The 15,971-nt window shown below is 35.6% G+C and overlaps 3 protein-coding genes and 1 pseudogene across 5 annotated transcripts; 1 reads left to right on the forward strand and 3 right to left on the reverse strand.

Annotated features, from left to right (window-relative positions):
• Positions 1–1,063: 1,063 nt before the first annotated feature.
• Positions 1,064–3,019, forward strand: LOC142551906 (uncharacterized). 2 transcript variants are annotated; one of them, XM_075661390.1, is made up of 3 exons: positions 1,064–1,307; positions 1,431–1,575; positions 2,614–3,019. In XM_075661390.1, exons 1-3 carry the CDS (start codon positions 1,146–1,148, stop codon positions 2,625–2,627), a joined length of 321 nt encoding a protein of 106 aa, XP_075517505.1. In that variant the 5' UTR covers positions 1,064–1,145; the 3' UTR covers positions 2,628–3,019. The 2 variants fall into 2 exon arrangements, with proteins under 2 accessions (XP_075517505.1, XP_075517504.1); XM_075661389.1 differs by having other exon boundaries at positions 2,624–3,019.
• LOC142551905 (pentatricopeptide repeat-containing protein At4g31070, mitochondrial-like) lies at positions 2,670–5,108 on the reverse strand. Its single transcript, XM_075661388.1, is given in 3 exon segments — positions 2,670–3,735; positions 3,737–4,531; positions 4,533–5,108. Coding segments are annotated over 3 exon segments (1,854 nt in total). The 5' UTR covers positions 4,995–5,108; the 3' UTR covers positions 2,670–3,138.
• A 328-nt stretch (positions 5,109–5,436) lies between these two features.
• On the reverse strand, positions 5,437–9,105 carry LOC142551907 (organic cation/carnitine transporter 7-like; annotated as a pseudogene).
• Positions 9,106–9,603: 498 nt separating this feature from the next.
• Positions 9,604–12,602, reverse strand: LOC142551908 (protein REPRESSOR OF SILENCING 3). Of its 2 annotated transcripts, XM_075661392.1 has the most exons (4): positions 12,297–12,602; positions 11,434–11,658; positions 10,551–11,311; positions 9,604–10,475 (listed from the first exon to the last, which is right to left on the reverse strand). In XM_075661392.1, exons 1-4 carry the CDS (start codon positions 12,489–12,491, stop codon positions 9,755–9,757), a joined length of 1,902 nt encoding a protein of 633 aa, XP_075517507.1. In that variant the 5' UTR covers positions 12,492–12,602; the 3' UTR covers positions 9,604–9,754. The 2 variants fall into 2 exon arrangements, with proteins under 2 accessions (XP_075517507.1, XP_075517506.1); XM_075661391.1 differs by having other exon boundaries at positions 9,604–11,311.
• Positions 12,603–15,971: the final 3,369 nt, after the last annotated feature.

Raw genomic sequence — 15,971 nt, forward strand, 5'->3', positions numbered from 1 at the left:
AACATATATTCAAAGTCTTTTCAATGATTACAAATATTCAATTTATCTCTACTTCTAAAGGAGATTTAGAATATGCAACATAGATCTTTCATACCATCCATAAAATTGATAAATCTTATATTATTATTGTTATGATATTTGGGTGGAGGGTTTTAGGAGTATCGAAGTCGAGATCTTTCTCCAAATTGTCAAGATTGCTATATAAAGGAGATTTTATGTTTCATCGGATATGCTTCATTGGATATGTTATTTGGTAGATTTTCACCGTTCATCGGAATATGTGGAATGGTGGATGTTTCAGAACTTCACCCAGTGTCGCATAGAATATAACGTTAGTATAAAATATGACGAGTACAAATGCTAGAAAATATATAGATTAGGGGTGTAAACGAGCTTAATCGAGCTAAATATCATTAAAATTTTAATGTTCGAATTCGACTTCGAATTAAGTATATTCGCGTTCGAGCTTAATTCGAAGTCCGAATTTTTTTAATTTTTTTTATCAAGCTCGGCTCAAAAGAAAGTTCACTTTTGAGTTCGTCTCTAAATCTTCAGACCAGTTCGCGAACTATTCTTCGGATATTAATGTTCAAAAATGGAAGTTCGAAAGGTTGAAACGTCTCAAAGGCTCGAAATATACATTTAATAAAATTATATTATATTAATAAAATATTAATACTTCGCGAGCGGCTTGCGAATTGTTGAACAAAATATTTTTTTTGTTCAAGTTTGGCTCGAAAAATGTTAGAATTCGACTTGAGTTCGATAAATTCAAATATGAATCAAATATTTTTTTAGTTGACTCAAAAAATTTGTGAATTGACTCGATTCATTTACAACAACGATAATACACCTCTTTCGAGCCAAACTCGTTTCAGTCGAACGGCCCAATGTATAGTTAGAAGCTCAATTAGCTCGAAAAATTCGAACATCTAAATTCGGGCCTCTCTCATAGACCCATCGAATGAATTAATACCAGGCACTCGTTTCAGTCGGACGGCCCGATGTTTAGTTAGAAGCCAAATTGAGTGGGCCCATAAAATGAATATGACATCGAAGAAAAAAAGCCCAAGTTTATGGCTTAGCAGTGTCACCGGTCACGAAGGGTTTAGCAGGGGGTGAAGATTGGGAGAATCTCAACGACAATGAAGCCGGTGGTGGGGATAGTCGTCTCAAACAAAATGCAGAAATCGGTGGTGGTGGCAGTGGATCGGCTCTTCCACCATAAGCTCTACAACCGATACGTGAAGCGCACCTCCAAATTTATGGCACACGACGAGCAAGAACAATGCAACATCGGCGATCGTGTTAGTTTCTCCCACTCTCACGCAGTCAAAATTGGTTTTTATCTATAAATTTGAGTCGTTGATTGAGATGAATGATTGTGTGGATGTGATAATAGTTATTTCTGTTTGTTAATATAATTGCAGGTGAGGTTGGATCCTTCGAGGCCGCTTAGCAAGCGGAAGCATTGGGTGGTGGCTGAGATTCTTAGGAAAGCTAAGATATATGTGCCGCCGTCCCTTAGAAAGGTCGAGAGCGGACCTGATGGTCCGAGCAGCAGTGCCTCAGGAGGTAATTATAAATTTCTATTGTCCAAAGTTTGCTGCACTTTCTATGTTAATGTCTTTCTTATTTGATGAGTTTGTGTGAAGAAAGATAATTATTGATGCTACTATTGGCTTTCAATGGATTGTGACGAAAATGAAATTGATTGCACGGTTAAGCTTTGATTGTTCAAGTTGGCGAACAAGATGATAGAGCTTATAAATAGAATTTTCGAGGCTGGCTAACATTGAAATGCTAAAATTTGATCAAGATTGTGGCGCTCATGTAAGAACTTGAGAAAGAATATGTTGTTTGATATCAAGAAAAGGCGGCTGTGCCTTTGAAACTTCGGTTATTATGCTATTGGCAAGTTACTATCATGGGAAACATCCTTTAAAATATTGAATATGTGCTACAACCTTGCCACCGATGAGATCATTGGCCTCCTTTCTTTCCATTGGTATACCTCAGTCAAGCTTTGTAATTCCTGTTCGAAATTCCGAATCTTTTGATAGTATATAGGTGCAGATTATGGTTAATTATTACTTTATTGGGTTGTGCAAGGTCAATAATTTATTTAATAAATGAGAAATTATTAACCAGTTATATATATTTTTTTATTATTTATTAACCTGAGAATTATTGTGACTTTGAATGACCTTGTCAATGTTATGATTTTCAAGTGATGGCTGCATTTTATTATTTTTCTTGTAAAGTGTGAACAGTCAATTAAGTTACCTCCAAGAGATGGCTTAAGACTTTCAATTCTTAGGCTGTTCAATTTCTAATATATTGTTGGTGAATAGATGTTTCTATGCCAGAATGTTGGAAGGCCATTCTCATGAACTAGTAAGTGCACAATTGCTAATGCGCATCGCTTGAACATCTGTGCAGTGTTATAGCATGAGCACAAACCAAATTATATGATTCCAAGACACACACACACAATCTTACTTCTGTGTACTTGTTAAAAATGGTGCTTTGTGCGTGGCTAACTTTTTCTTGTTTGTAATTTTCTCCTGAAATCGAATGGCCGTCGGTTAAATTGACACAATCTAATTGCAGTGTTTGCTAGGTGAAATGGACTGCAAGGTTCTGCTCAGCCAAAACAGGCCTATCACTTGTAGAACATATATGCCATCTCCAGGAGGATAAATATGACATTTTTCTGTTGGTTATCCAATTACTGATGATACTAGTTTCATTTCGTATAGGACCTTTGGTAGGTAGTTTCTTTTCTTGACAGCTTCTGTCTGTGCCTTAGATCTGGGGATTAGGGTTCCTGGAAATCGGTTTCAGGAACTAAAGGTCGTATAGCCAAGCATTTCTTTCTTTGAGTTTATCTGGTTTCAATTGGAAATTGATTGTTGTGGTGCCCGAAATATTTTTTGACTTAACCTTTCATGACATCCTGGAAATGTTACAAATTGCTGATAAAAGAACAATAATATGCTTTTGTATGTATGATGTTTGACTTCGAAGCATAAATATATTACACCATTGTAAATATATTTCATCTCTCTTGATTACTTCATGGTGACATGCTAAAACATTGGTGAAGACCAATATAACTCCAAATGTTCGGGTTGATTATCCATACAAAATTTTGCTAAAGCTACAGCTCTTCCTCAACTTCCTTTCCTTCATGTATCTTCTCACTTCTTCCATCCCAGACCACTTACCAGTTTCCGCATACACCATACTAAACAAAGTATGATTAGCAGGATTATCAGGTTGAACACTAACTAGTTTACAAGCTAATGATTCTGCAATATCCAATTTTCCATGAAGTTTACATGCAAAAACCAATGAACTCCAAATCCTTGGGCTAGGTGCCATGGGCATTCTATCAACAACGTCGCACGCATTTTCAAGCTTACCAGCTCTTCCAAGAAGATCAATATAACAAGCATAATGCTCCATCGTCAAGGATACATCTGCATCTTTTAAGGCTCGATCAAAAACCATTTGGCCTTCATCTACAAGTCCAGCGTTGTTACAAGTGGATAAAACGGCAAGATATATCACTTCATCAGCCTTTATTCCACTCTCTCGCATCTCATTAAAGACTAGCAGAGCTTCATCTGCATAGCCATAAAGTCCATACGCATGAATTAGAGCACTCCAAGAAACACAATCCCTAGTCGCCATTTCATCAAACACTTGAACAGAATCTTTAAGATCACCAGCACTTGGAATACATGTTAATAAGAGCGTTTTGAATGAACAAGTTGGTACCCAAACCCAGTTTCAAAGAGCAACCATGGACTACAAAGCCATCTAGTAAAGATGCTAGATTAGCACATGCAGAAATAACGGCCAATATGGTCACATTATTTGGTAGAATCCCAATCTTTTGCATTTCATTAAACAGCCTTATAGCTTCTCTAGCACTATCCTTTCTGTGAGAGTAGCCTGAGATGATCACACTCCACATAACAATATTATCTTTACCCGATTTTTCAAATATGAGCTTCCCAAGCTTCAATCCCTCGCCAGATTCACAGTACATATGCAATAAAGTTGATGATAAGTGTGAATCGGAATCAAAACCGTGGCGTATAGCGTAACCATGAATCTCCTTGCCGAGCAATATTGAGTCTAAATCTGCACATGCCGGTAAAATGGTAATCAATGTCACTCTGTTGGGCTTCATATGTTGAACTTGCATAGCTCGGAAATACATGAATCCAGTGAAATAGTCGCAAGCATCGATGCATCCAGAAATCATAGAAGTCCAAGAGACCACATTTTTTTCTTCCATCTTATCGAAAATAAGAAATGCCGTATTCGAGTCATCAAACCTCCAATAGAAATCCAGAAATGCAGTGGAAACAAAAACTGACTTCTCTATTCTCTCATCAAGTAATACAAGAGCATGCATAGCCCTTCCTAGCCTCCAATTTTCACTCTTAACACATGCAGAAACAGCACTCGCAATCAGCTCAGGCTTGGGCACAAAACCATGCGCATACATTTCCAAGAATCATCTTCAATGCCTCCGAAAAGAGCCCATTTTGAATATATCCATTAATCACCCCATTCCAAGAAACGGTATCTCTACTGAGCATTTCATCGAACACCCTCCGCGCATTCTCCATACCCGAAAACTTACAGTACATTGATATAATGGAATTCGATACAGTAAATTCTGAATCAAGCCCATTTTTTATGACGTTGCAGTGGACCTGAAGACCCAAAGATTGGTGAATTTGGGAATGAGCACAAGCTTTGGCGATGGATGGAAAAACGAAGGCTGTGTGTGAGCTTGATTCAAACGGGTGGACGTGTTGTTTGTAGAATGAAAGGGCTTGGCTGTATAGTCCTTCCGAGACCAAGCGCTTGATTGCAATGTCGGGCCTGTGAGCAGATGTTGCGGCGCCTTGAGTCGTTGAAATCAAACGTTTGACGTATTCGAATTGGTAGTATTCCCTTTGTCTCAACATTCTAGTGCCATGGTTTCATAAATCGATATCCATATTCTCTTTATTTTCATTGCACGCAAGCTTTTAGACCAGAAAGAAGTCCTTTTGACATAGTAGTAAGTTTGTTGTTTTTTGTCCAAGTTCTCTGAATACATAAACTTTATGATCTTGCCATGGAGTGGATGTGACATTATATTATGATTGTAAAATGAAATAAATATTACACCCTTTTGGCTTTTTTTAAAAAAGAAAAATTTGAAATTAAAAATCGTGGGGTAATTTGGAGGGAAAAAAGGGTTACAAAGTGTGAATCATATCAGCAAGTGATTAATAGTCATTCCTGGTTATTTATTTTAGATTAGATTCTAGGATTCTACCTATTCATTATAAAAATTATATCGAAACGTTTCTTCATTATGAAAGCAGATTATTCACTATATTAAATTATTCAAAAATACAAACGGAAGGAAATTAAATGCATATCAAATTCCAACAACTGGAGAACTAAATTCTCAGGCAAAAGTCTTTCTTACAAGAAAACCAAAATTCTAACATGGGAAAAGTAGATTATCGTGCAGTGATAACAATGTTGTCTGTTAAAACTCTTCCCTTGGTCTCAAATTTGAAAAACATAACACAAATTCCCGAAATAATTATTACAATTCCGAACATAACAACCGCAGCAGTTTGATGGCATCCTCTGACCAAACCCACAGCCATGAGTGGACATAACATTCCACCTATTCTTCCCATTGAGGTTGCAAGTCCTGAGCCACTGGCCCTTACACATGTTGGATACACCTATCATCATTGTTAACCCCAAAGAAACAACAACAAAGTTTCATATCATCGTTTTCAGGATAAATGCATGTGATACCGGGTGTGTGTTGTGTGAGTGTTTTTATAAGATCACACGATTAACTCATGTGTAAAACGAGGGCATATGTGAAGTGGTTGTCAATGGAATTTACAGTGTTAAATTCCCATTTGAGTGATCCTGGTGCAAGTGTAACAATTTATATGAATATCATATGGTTGTAACGTAAGACAAAGTAGATAAAGAGCAGAATTGCTTGAGAGCAACATGGCACAAGTGAGTCAAGCTATTTGAGCAGCTAAACATAAATTAGCTATTTGAGCTAGAGTCATTTTCTTTCATTCATCTTACTTCTTTTTATCTACTTTAGTTAAATCACTAGTATATCTTGGTGTCTTTCAAACTTTTAAGCCGGATAGGGTGGTCATTTTTTAAAGTTTGAGATTGAGATTTTTTTAATTCGAGTTAATCACTCAATAAACACATGGATCAAGTTATGGTGGCTACTCGACGATAAGCATTTTTCGAGCTCAAGTAGTGCTATAGCATATAGCATAGAGCTAGCGTATCATATCAAGTTGAGCTCAAGGATAGTGTTACTACATACTTAGGTCGACTCAACTGCTTTGGACTCATGATAAGAATTAAGACACAAGAATATTGCAATTTACCTCCTTTGCGTAGATGGTTAAGGTGGAAAATGCAGCAAAAAGGAACATTCGAGCACCGAATAGCAAAGCCGTTGTTACGATCTGATTCTGATGGGAAGACAATGGTAGGATTAGAATGAGCCCAAAAAGGGTCAATATTTCCATGGTGAGCTTTCGGCCTATTCTATCCACAAGAATTGTTGCTATGAGAAACCCCGGGAATTCTGCAAATCGATACCCAAGAAAATAGAAAGTTGAGCTGGAGCGGAGTTCCATAGTCAAGTCAAAACTGTGAATTGAGTTGAGCCTGATAATAGTATTACTGGAGTATATTTGAGCTCAACTCAGTTCATGCGCAACTCATCTCAAATATTAGTTCAGAATTTCAATTTTGAAAAAATTACTAATAATTTCGATACATAGAAGAACAAGATTACCTGCTAAACAAGCTATAAAAACACTAACATAGAGGCTAGCATCCTTTGAACCTTCCAAATTATTAGTCTTCGATTCACACTCATTGCTTCCGCTGTTCAATGAAGATGTCATTAACACAACTCCGTAGTAAGCAAATGTGAATGTGAAATGCAGAATCCACAACAGAAGAGTGGTCCCCCATAGATCAGATGAAAAGAGTTCGAATATGGATTTGAGGAACGTCGTCTTTTTAATTGAGGATGGGAGAAGGGTTGCTTCCGAGGTAGAATCCTCTTCGTCTATAACCATCTCTTGATCAGATACAAGACAACCAGTTGGGAGATCTTTGCGGTTGATAAGAGCGATTTTCTCCAAAATTCTTATTGTTTCGTTTGTTTTCACCTTTCATGTGTAAGTATCTTGGAGATTCTGGAATGAAATTGGACAATATGAGTGCTATTAGAGATGGTGTGGCAGAGAGAGCAAGTAGCCATCTCCACCCCAATCTAGGCATGATAATCTGCACCAAAAGTATTTAAATTTTATGTATAATAATGTAAAAATAAATATGAAATGGTTTGATCTGGCAATCGGCATACCCAAGCAATTGAGGCTTCAAACACTTCACCAAGAATCCAGAAAATCAGCAGACTTAGCATCCAAGCACCTCTGTTAGAACTTGGTATGAACTCAAGTAACCAAGATCCGAAAACATGTCCACCTGCAACAGCGAATCCAAGCAAACATCGGAGCACAAGTAGCGACCCGTAATTGGGGGAAAATGAGCTTAGAAATCCAGCTACAACTGTTACTGCGGTTATGCATCGAAGACCCATCTGTAAAGGGCAGAATAAAGGTCATTTTAGCACGGATTAAGTAGGAAATGGACAAGAATATTGAACAAATGGAAGTAATTCACCCTGATTGAAATTTGGCAGACTCTAATAAAGAAAGAACGACAAGTAAATGCAATCCAATTGCTTTGACAAGATTTAACTAGGCTCAACAATGTGGCCATCAATTGCTGTGCTTTGAAATTTTCCGGAGAATACTATATGCATCAAAGAAAAGGTTGATTCAACGTTTTTTTATAATTCAGCTCAGTCGAAGCTTAAAGTCACAAATAGGGTCCCAACAATAACGAGAGAGATGGGAAAAAGACATGAAGTACCGAGAAAGATAGTTGTTAGTATAAGCAGGGACAATTGTTGCTGAAAAACAGAGCATGCCCGCGATTAAACCTGTTCCGGTCCAAAATAATTTGATGACAAAAAGAATCTATATATATACTATGGTATCGGTACTTATATATGCAAAAAGTGACTTGAAGAATGTATTGCAGAAAAGCAGGGGTGTGTGCAGATATTAGGGAGCAAGATTGAGAGTGTAAGATGGTGCCAATAAATGAATTTCAGGTGCCAACACTTGTATTTTTAAAAAAATTAATTAATATAAAATTTCAAGAACGTGTAGGTGAGGAGTGATGGCCTCACTCGGCAGCTGGATTCTCCCCTGGAAAAAATGGCAAGTGCATTCTTTAAAACAGAATATCAAATGCTTCTAAAGTTAACACAAGAAATTCCCAGAAATGGCTACCTTCTCCCATAGGTATCAGCTAAAAATCCCCAGAAATAAGCTCCGATTAGCATCCCACCGAAAACAACAGTCGAAAGGAGGCTCTCTTCCGTGGGAGAAAGTGACCATTCAAACTTGACTGCTGGCCCAATAAAGGACAGCAGATTCATCTCCATGGCCTCCGAAAACCATCCGACACCGGTGAAAACCAGAGCCAGACTTTGAAATTTCCCAAATCCCACGGTAGAAAGCGCTTCATCTAATGTGTATACAGACCTTTGATCTTCCATTTCTGGGAATAACACTCAATATCCAGAGGCTGCCTGAGCAGAATATTAGTCCTTCATCAATCTGCAGCCAAATAGTAGAAAAAAGGTAGTGGACCGTACAAAGTCTTCATCAGAAATTTTCTGTTTCGATTTTAACATTTGAATCTTTAAAGTTGACGATCAACAGAAGAATATGGTTGTAATAATGAAAAGGCGGTGACTTGGTAAATATCAAATTTTGATTCCTGGGGCAGTATTGGATGCAGAAACCGATTAAGAATCCATTTTCAGTAGCAAATTCGAGAAAATTTCAGTTCCCGTGAATATTGAAGATGATAGTATTGAAATCAAGGAAACACTGTGAAATGAAAAAATAAAATAATTTGAGAGACAAAACGAACTATCTCAAATTATTAGCCAAATAGTAAAAAATGCTTCAGTAAATTTGAAACATGGATATTATAGAATCTTAAAAATCCCAAATTAAATTCATAAAATTAGAAGTTACGAATGTAGAAGTAAAATGAAGATAAAAATTATAAAATTGGTTTTATTACAATTAATTGTTATTCCCTTGTTATATATATAATACTCCAATCCATTATTGGAGCATTATTTTATTTTTGAAAAAAAAAGAATATTCATTATAAAAAAACCTGAACTGCTTTATATATTTTAATGTGCTTACATTTTATAATGTTTTTTTAATTTATTGAATTAAAAATCTCTTAGTTATATATAACATACGCTTGATTAGACAGAGTACAAATGAGAGCATCTTACGTTAGTCATTGTGTGAATCTTTGGTAACATGTCGTTTTCTCAGTTTTTGACCCTCCATTATTTTTTATTTGAAACACGATGATTGTTTTTCTTCTTATCTTTAAATGATTATTACACTATTAAATAAAATTGTAGTTGGGGAAATGAAAACACGACTTGTGCGCTCCCAACTCCATACGAATAATCGTTCACCATACAGTAAAGTCACCTTTACACATACATTCTTTTTAACATTCAGTCGATTCGAACTCCTTCAATCTTTTCCTTGCCTTACTCGTTCTCCTTCAACTTCTCCTTTTTCTTACGGGCACTTAAAGTTGCTTTCACCTTCGTCCACTCTTTCATCGAAGCAGCACTTCTCATGAAAGGACAAGTGTCGCTTATAACAATGTCCGGTACTGGCATTGGCACCCGTGCAGGCACTTTGTTAGTCGCTGGCGAGGATGCATCTTCTTGTTCATCTAGACTCGTGTGATTCTGCACCTTGGTTAAAGCATCCAAACTCGTTATTCTTGAAATTTTAGGTGCGATGATGACGGTGTCGCTGTCAGCTTTTTCCCTAGGTTTGCCAATATCTTCAACAGGGTGATTTCGATTGTTGGGGACTGGTATTTGCTGGTTTTTGTTTGTTGAACTCGAAACATCATTTCCATATAACCGTTGAGATTCAGGCAAAATTTGTGCAAGATTGAATGACCTGTTAGTCGTGTCCCCAACCAGTTGTAACCATGATGACTTTTGAAGCCATGCGGCACCTCTGGATGATCTCATATCTTCAACATCGCTCGGTTTAATGGGTTGAATATCAGGAACTTTTTCCGATTCTTTGTAAGTGCTTGATTTCATATCTTCAACATCGCTCAGTTTAACGGGTTGAATATCAGGAACTTTCTCCGATTCTTTGTCGGTGCTTGATCTCATATCTTCGACATCGCTCAGTTTAACGGGTTGAATATCAGGAACTTTTTCCGATTCTTTGTCAGTGCTTGATCTCATATCTTCAACATCGTGCATTTTAACGGATTGAATATCAGGAACTTTTTCCGATTCTCTGTCAGTGCTTGACCGGTTGTCACGCATTTCTTTTTTGCTCGAGGATGCAACTTCAGGAGGATTATGGTTCGTCAAAACATCTGAAATGTGGAAAATAGCACTTCCCTTCTGATTAACCAGATCTCTCCATGCCGACTTTTTCGATAACGCCACACCATCAGTCAAGTGAGCGGAACCTGATTTGATTTCTGCTGGTCGAGTTGTCACATCAATCCGTAAATCACCAACGTGGTCTTGTGAGCCTTGCTTTCGCATCTTCCTTTCATAAGGGGGCATAACATTTGCATCGTCCATGGATACAGATGTTTTCCTCTTTTTGCCAAACGCATGCATCGATTTTTTACTTCCACGCAATTCATGTTCCTGTCCCCTGTTCTTAACCAGAGAAACTCTGTTACGTGGGTGAGAAATTATGTTAATCACAAGGCCGTCTTCGTCACTAACTTGATCATCCTCATAGCCATGGACTTGCACATTATCAACTGAGCTAATAGAAGTATATGTTTTCTCAGTAAATTCAATCACGTTAGAAACTGGCTTAGCACGGTTCTCCCTCTCCAAGAACTTGTTCAATACGGACTTCACCATGTTAAGCTCTTCCTCGTTCACCCCACAAGTTTCTGTGTCAAGATAAATTCCAAACTTTTTCTCAGCCAATTTGAGAGGCACAGAATGCTCCTCACAATCACAGAAGTGGACGGGGAGGGGAGGAACTTCAACCCGTTGGAAACTATATTTGTGCTTTCCCGATCCTTTGAAAGGCAGAGGTTTTATCTTCAAAACAGAACCATAAATATTGACATGATGTAACAGCAATATTATATGATAGAAACAGAACAAAGATAAACTAGCAATTTAAATGAGAGACATATAGTTGGAGATTAAAAAGGAAAAACCTTTCTCAATTTGGGGAAATAAATCCGGAGATGCATTTGTTCAATGTCTAAGTTTTTCTTGGTTGTCTGCCAAGTATGCAAGTTTACATCAGCACAAACATTCTGATCTGGCAACTTTTTCCCAATATCGTTATCTTTAGTCCATTCACGTCTCAAACGAAAAAGATAGTGTTCTTTGGCCTTCTCGAGTTTAAGCCTCCCCCCCTTCCACATACACCCATTGTACTGCATAATTCATTCATCCAATGAGATAACTAAGCACAACTCTTCGGCAAGTGAGACACTGAAATCTAACAATTTTGTATGGGAAGTAAAAACAAGGTTAAAACCATAAGTTAAAGTCTTCACTCAAATTTACACAAATCTTTTTTTCTGGAAAATACTGACTCATATCCTCCAGAAACTGCAAAAAAAGAAAGTTTTTTGCCTGCTTAAGATTGGACAGGGCTTCCAAAAACTCAATTATTACAATATTTTGTGAACTTCCTAATCAAATATGGCCTAGCCAGTAGCATAACTTTCTACGTATTCACGTAAGACTGTACTTTTTTAAAGGCCTCAAAGTTCTTGCTTTCTTAACCAGGAAAAAGATTAATGGTGCTCTCACTGAGACTTTGGACGAGCATTCAAGTTTGAAGTGTGAACGAACGACAATTTACCTTTCATAATTTATCATTTGATACGTGTATTCCTGATATAAGAAAGTATTAATACCATATATCAATGGCTAATGAACCCTTTCACGTTTAAGTAAATGAACTATAAAATATATAGACCCTCCAGCCTAAACACGATAAATTCAAAACTTATACACACAGGCAGTGCATACATTAACATAAATAGAGAGGGAGACAGAAAGAAACCGTGCTGAATAGCTTGGCGAGTCCCTTCTCGGAGGCGGGAATGAAATCTAGGTAGGCGAAGCTGCGACCTTTGCTGCGAATAATTTCAACAGATTCAACAGTCCCTAAAACCGGTGAACTAAAAGTCTTTCTCAAATCACCTTCCATTACAGTAGCTCCCAATCCTCCTATATAAATCCTCATCTTCTCTCCCATTATGTTTAATCAAAATTCAATCACCCGACCTCAAAATGCAGGTTCAATTGGTGATTAGGGACAGATATTCCCTCAAATTTTTGTTCAAACCCTAAACCACTAATTTGATCGGGAACGTAGATGGGCCGAATATCAAGTAACACTTTGAAGATGAAACAGTGGCCCAAACTTAAAATGTAAATGGGCCTGTATACCGAGTTGGGTTACCGAATGCTACGAAATCAACAGGCTCAGTAGCAAGGACTTCTATATGTATATTATTACAAAAACAAAAAATAGTCCTCTTATCAAATTATTAAAATATTTTTTTATTTAATACAAATATTATCCTATCACCAATAACAATTAGAAAAATATTATAATTTTTTTTTTTAAAAAAATATGGATTTTACTATAATTACTAGATTTTTTACACAAGTTATTTATTAATATGTATGGCGCATTAGGACAGGGCCATGCCTGTTCGGAGGAAAAAGAGTCATTCGACTCAGGCTCATATTTTCGGGAGCCGTAATTTTGAGGGAAAAAACTTCAATATATAACGGTATATATTAATGCATGTTAGTTGTTCTGTATTGGTTGGATAAAATACCTGAGAATTGTATATATGGTCTTGGACAATCTTCTCCCCTAGAGCTAGCTTTTGGGGTTGAGTAAGGTCCAAGTTCCAATCTTAACATGGTATCAGAGCTCAGATTTCACCGTTATGTGTTGGATTGCTCATAGTTGAATCACACGTTCTGCCCATAATTGAGTCATTTGTAAATTTCACGCTCCAGATGTTCATTCCTGGGCGTGAGGGAAGTGTGTTAGTTGTCCTACATCGGTTGGATAAAATACCTGAGAGTTGTATATATGGTCTTGGACACTCCTCCCCTCTAGAGCTAGCTTTTGGGGTTGAGTTATGTCCAAGTTCCAATCTTAACAATGCAATATCACAAAATTCTTCGAATAAGCATATCTTCTTCATTATAGACATTCATATTTCCTTACGTCCTCACATCAACAATGGAGTTTTTCATCTCATTCGATAATTGTGAATCTCGATTTTGAAGCTTTTGCTTCACTCCGGAGGGATTTATCATGGAATATGTTTTCCCTATCATGTCTATATATTTCATATCTGGATGTAATGGTATTATATTTTTATAATCGATCAAACTCGTTTTTCTATGAAAACTCTATTGGAGCAGTTTAAAAAATATTAGGAATCATTTGTTTTTTTTTTCCAACTTGAAGTGGTAACAACATTCAGATAATGAAGTCTTGAAAAATTTTTGACTTATAGGGGTTATTATGATATAAATGGGGATGATTTATTTTTAAAATTGACATGTTGAAGTTCTCGTAACCAAGATAAGCAAAATCGAAAATTGATGTAGTGAATTACTTGAAAAAAATAGATGAACGTTTCCCAAATGTTCACATTCTTATAAAACCTTGTTGGTAGTAAGTGCATAACGAAATTTCTCAAAGTTCAAATTAATCAACACTTTATCTCCGATCAACCATGTCAAAAGAAAACGTGAATAGACCCGGCTATATAATCAATCGAGAAATAAATCGTTGAGCAACTTGGTTATACAAATTTTATTAGTAATTTTAGCTCTAAAATTGTATGGCGGGTTGTATTTTAGTGATCATTTGGACACACAATTTAATTTAAAAACTTTTTAACATTTAAACTCAAACCCCAAATTTATCAGAATCGGTCTGCATTAGAGCGCTAGTTCTTAATAATTGTAATTTGTGTCATAGCACTCTGTTAAAAAACTAATATGTTTTGTTCTTTGTTTCAATAAAACATGAAACAATCAATTTAGAAGTGATGAAAATTAAAACTTCATTATCAGACATAATAATAATAATAATAATAATAATAATAATAAAGATAATAATAATAATAATTCAAGTGATAAAATTACAAAATTTTCACATACCACTAAAACCTGAGAAATTCTTCTTAGAAAAAATCTGCGAATTTCTCCCATTTTCGTTCATGTCAACAAAATTATTTCCAACTTATTCGATGAAAGTGGATAAATTTCCGAACCAGATTTTGAGGTATACTGTGTTAGCGTGTTTATGTGTGTTTTTTTTTTTAAAAAAAAATTCCCAGCTATACAAAAATAGACATAATTAAAGCATTACTATAATAATAAAAAAGAAAAAAAGATTGGACTGCATTACTTCTATTTATTAATCACAGAAATAGAATATAAAGCGCTAGCTGTTAAACGCGTCTTTTGATCCTTGCTTTTAAAACGTCGTGCTTTTTTCATTAACTTAATAGACGCGATTACTTCTATTCTTCTCAAATAAAGAAAAAAAGAAGCAACTACTTTCCAAAGACAAACCAGTTCTCCGTGCTTCTATGGGCGAGTTTATGCTACACCGGGGATATTATTTTCGGTTTGTTTTCAATATTTTTTTATTTTACAGTAAGATCTCTGTTGTAGCATAGACTAGTCACTCGTATTTATATACTCGCAATGAGAAAAAAGAGCAGTGATAATTGATGTTTTCTACGTTGCATGCATGTGATTTGATTATCTAGCTCTTTTTCTTTAATTATATAATTTAAATTTAAGAGGTAATTTTTTTTTTATGTATAAATGTCTATTATTGTTTTGAGGATGAGAAACGAAAAATAGAATATGCCTAACTAAAGTTTCCTACATCTCGTACATGCATGAATGACATATTATTTGTTTATGACGCGCGTGACAAATATCAACTGTTATTTTTCTGTATGTATTGTGTAAATTTCGGGCTAATATAATAACCTTCAAGCTACGCTAGTTAGGTAAACCAGATTACTTGATCTATTTGTTTAAAATTGAGTTTTCAATATATTGAATACTTATAATTCACTTACTGTGTACTCCACTTCTTCACGGAAATTCATTAACTTAATTTGCATGTTTCCTTTTGTTTTGGAAACTAACGTCATAGATGGAATTTGCGTGACTGTAATTTTATTGTTTGAACGGATATATTAGTTATGTAAAAATTCAAATTGGCAAATAGGTATTATGATCAATCAGTCAAAAGTCCATAAAATATTCACTTTAATTAATTGCATAATTTTCATTTTTTTATCTTATTGTCGGTCAATTTACAATCTTAATATACTAATTTGCATTTTTATTATGATCAATATATCAAAAGTCATAAAATAATTCACTTTAGTTGCATAATTTTCATTTTTTATCATGTTGTCAGTCAATTTACAATCTTAATATACTAATTTGTATTTTTATTATTTAAATCTTTTTTCACTAGAGAGCTGATGTGACACGGGCAAAATGACGACGTGGAGACAAACATTGCTGACGTGTCTGATGCTACGTTAATACTAAAAATTACTAAAATTGAAAAAAAAAATCCAAATTAATGAAATAAGACTATGAATTGATCGATAACAAAAAAAAAACAAAAAAAAAAAAAAACATGTCAGAGGACTAAAATCTTATCTTT

This window comes from Primulina tabacum, chromosome 7 (genome assembly GCF_025594145.1).
Source record: "Primulina tabacum isolate GXHZ01 chromosome 7, ASM2559414v2, whole genome shotgun sequence".
NCBI lineage: Eukaryota > Viridiplantae > Streptophyta > Magnoliopsida > Lamiales > Gesneriaceae > Primulina > Primulina tabacum.

What these genes read in the sequence shown, in the direction of transcription:
- LOC142551906 (XM_075661389.1), top strand. Translation starts at nt 1,146, where the DNA reads ATGAAGCCGGTGGTGGGGATAGTCGTCTCAAACAAAATGCAGAAATCG. An exon ending in AATGCAACATCGGCGATCGT is followed by an intron (nt 1,308 to 1,430) that starts GTTAGTTTCTCC and finishes ATATAATTGCAG; the next exon opens with GTGAGGTTGGATCCTTCGAG. An exon ending in GAGCAGCAGTGCCTCAGGAG is followed by an intron (nt 1,576 to 2,623) that starts GTAATTATAAAT and finishes AGTGTTTGCTAG; the next exon opens with GTGAAATGGACTGCAAGGTT.
- LOC142551908 (XM_075661391.1), bottom strand. Translation starts at nt 12,491, where the DNA reads ATGGGAGAGAAGATGAGGATTTATATAGGAGGATTGGGAGCTACTGTA. An exon ending in TCGCCAAGCTATTCAGCACG is followed by an intron (nt 11,659 to 12,296) that starts GTTTCTTTCTGT and finishes TGAATTATGCAG; the next exon opens with TACAATGGGTGTATGTGGAA. An exon ending in ATTTCCCCAAATTGAGAAAG is followed by an intron (nt 11,312 to 11,433) that starts GTTTTTCCTTTT and finishes TCTGTTTTGAAG; the next exon opens with ATAAAACCTCTGCCTTTCAA.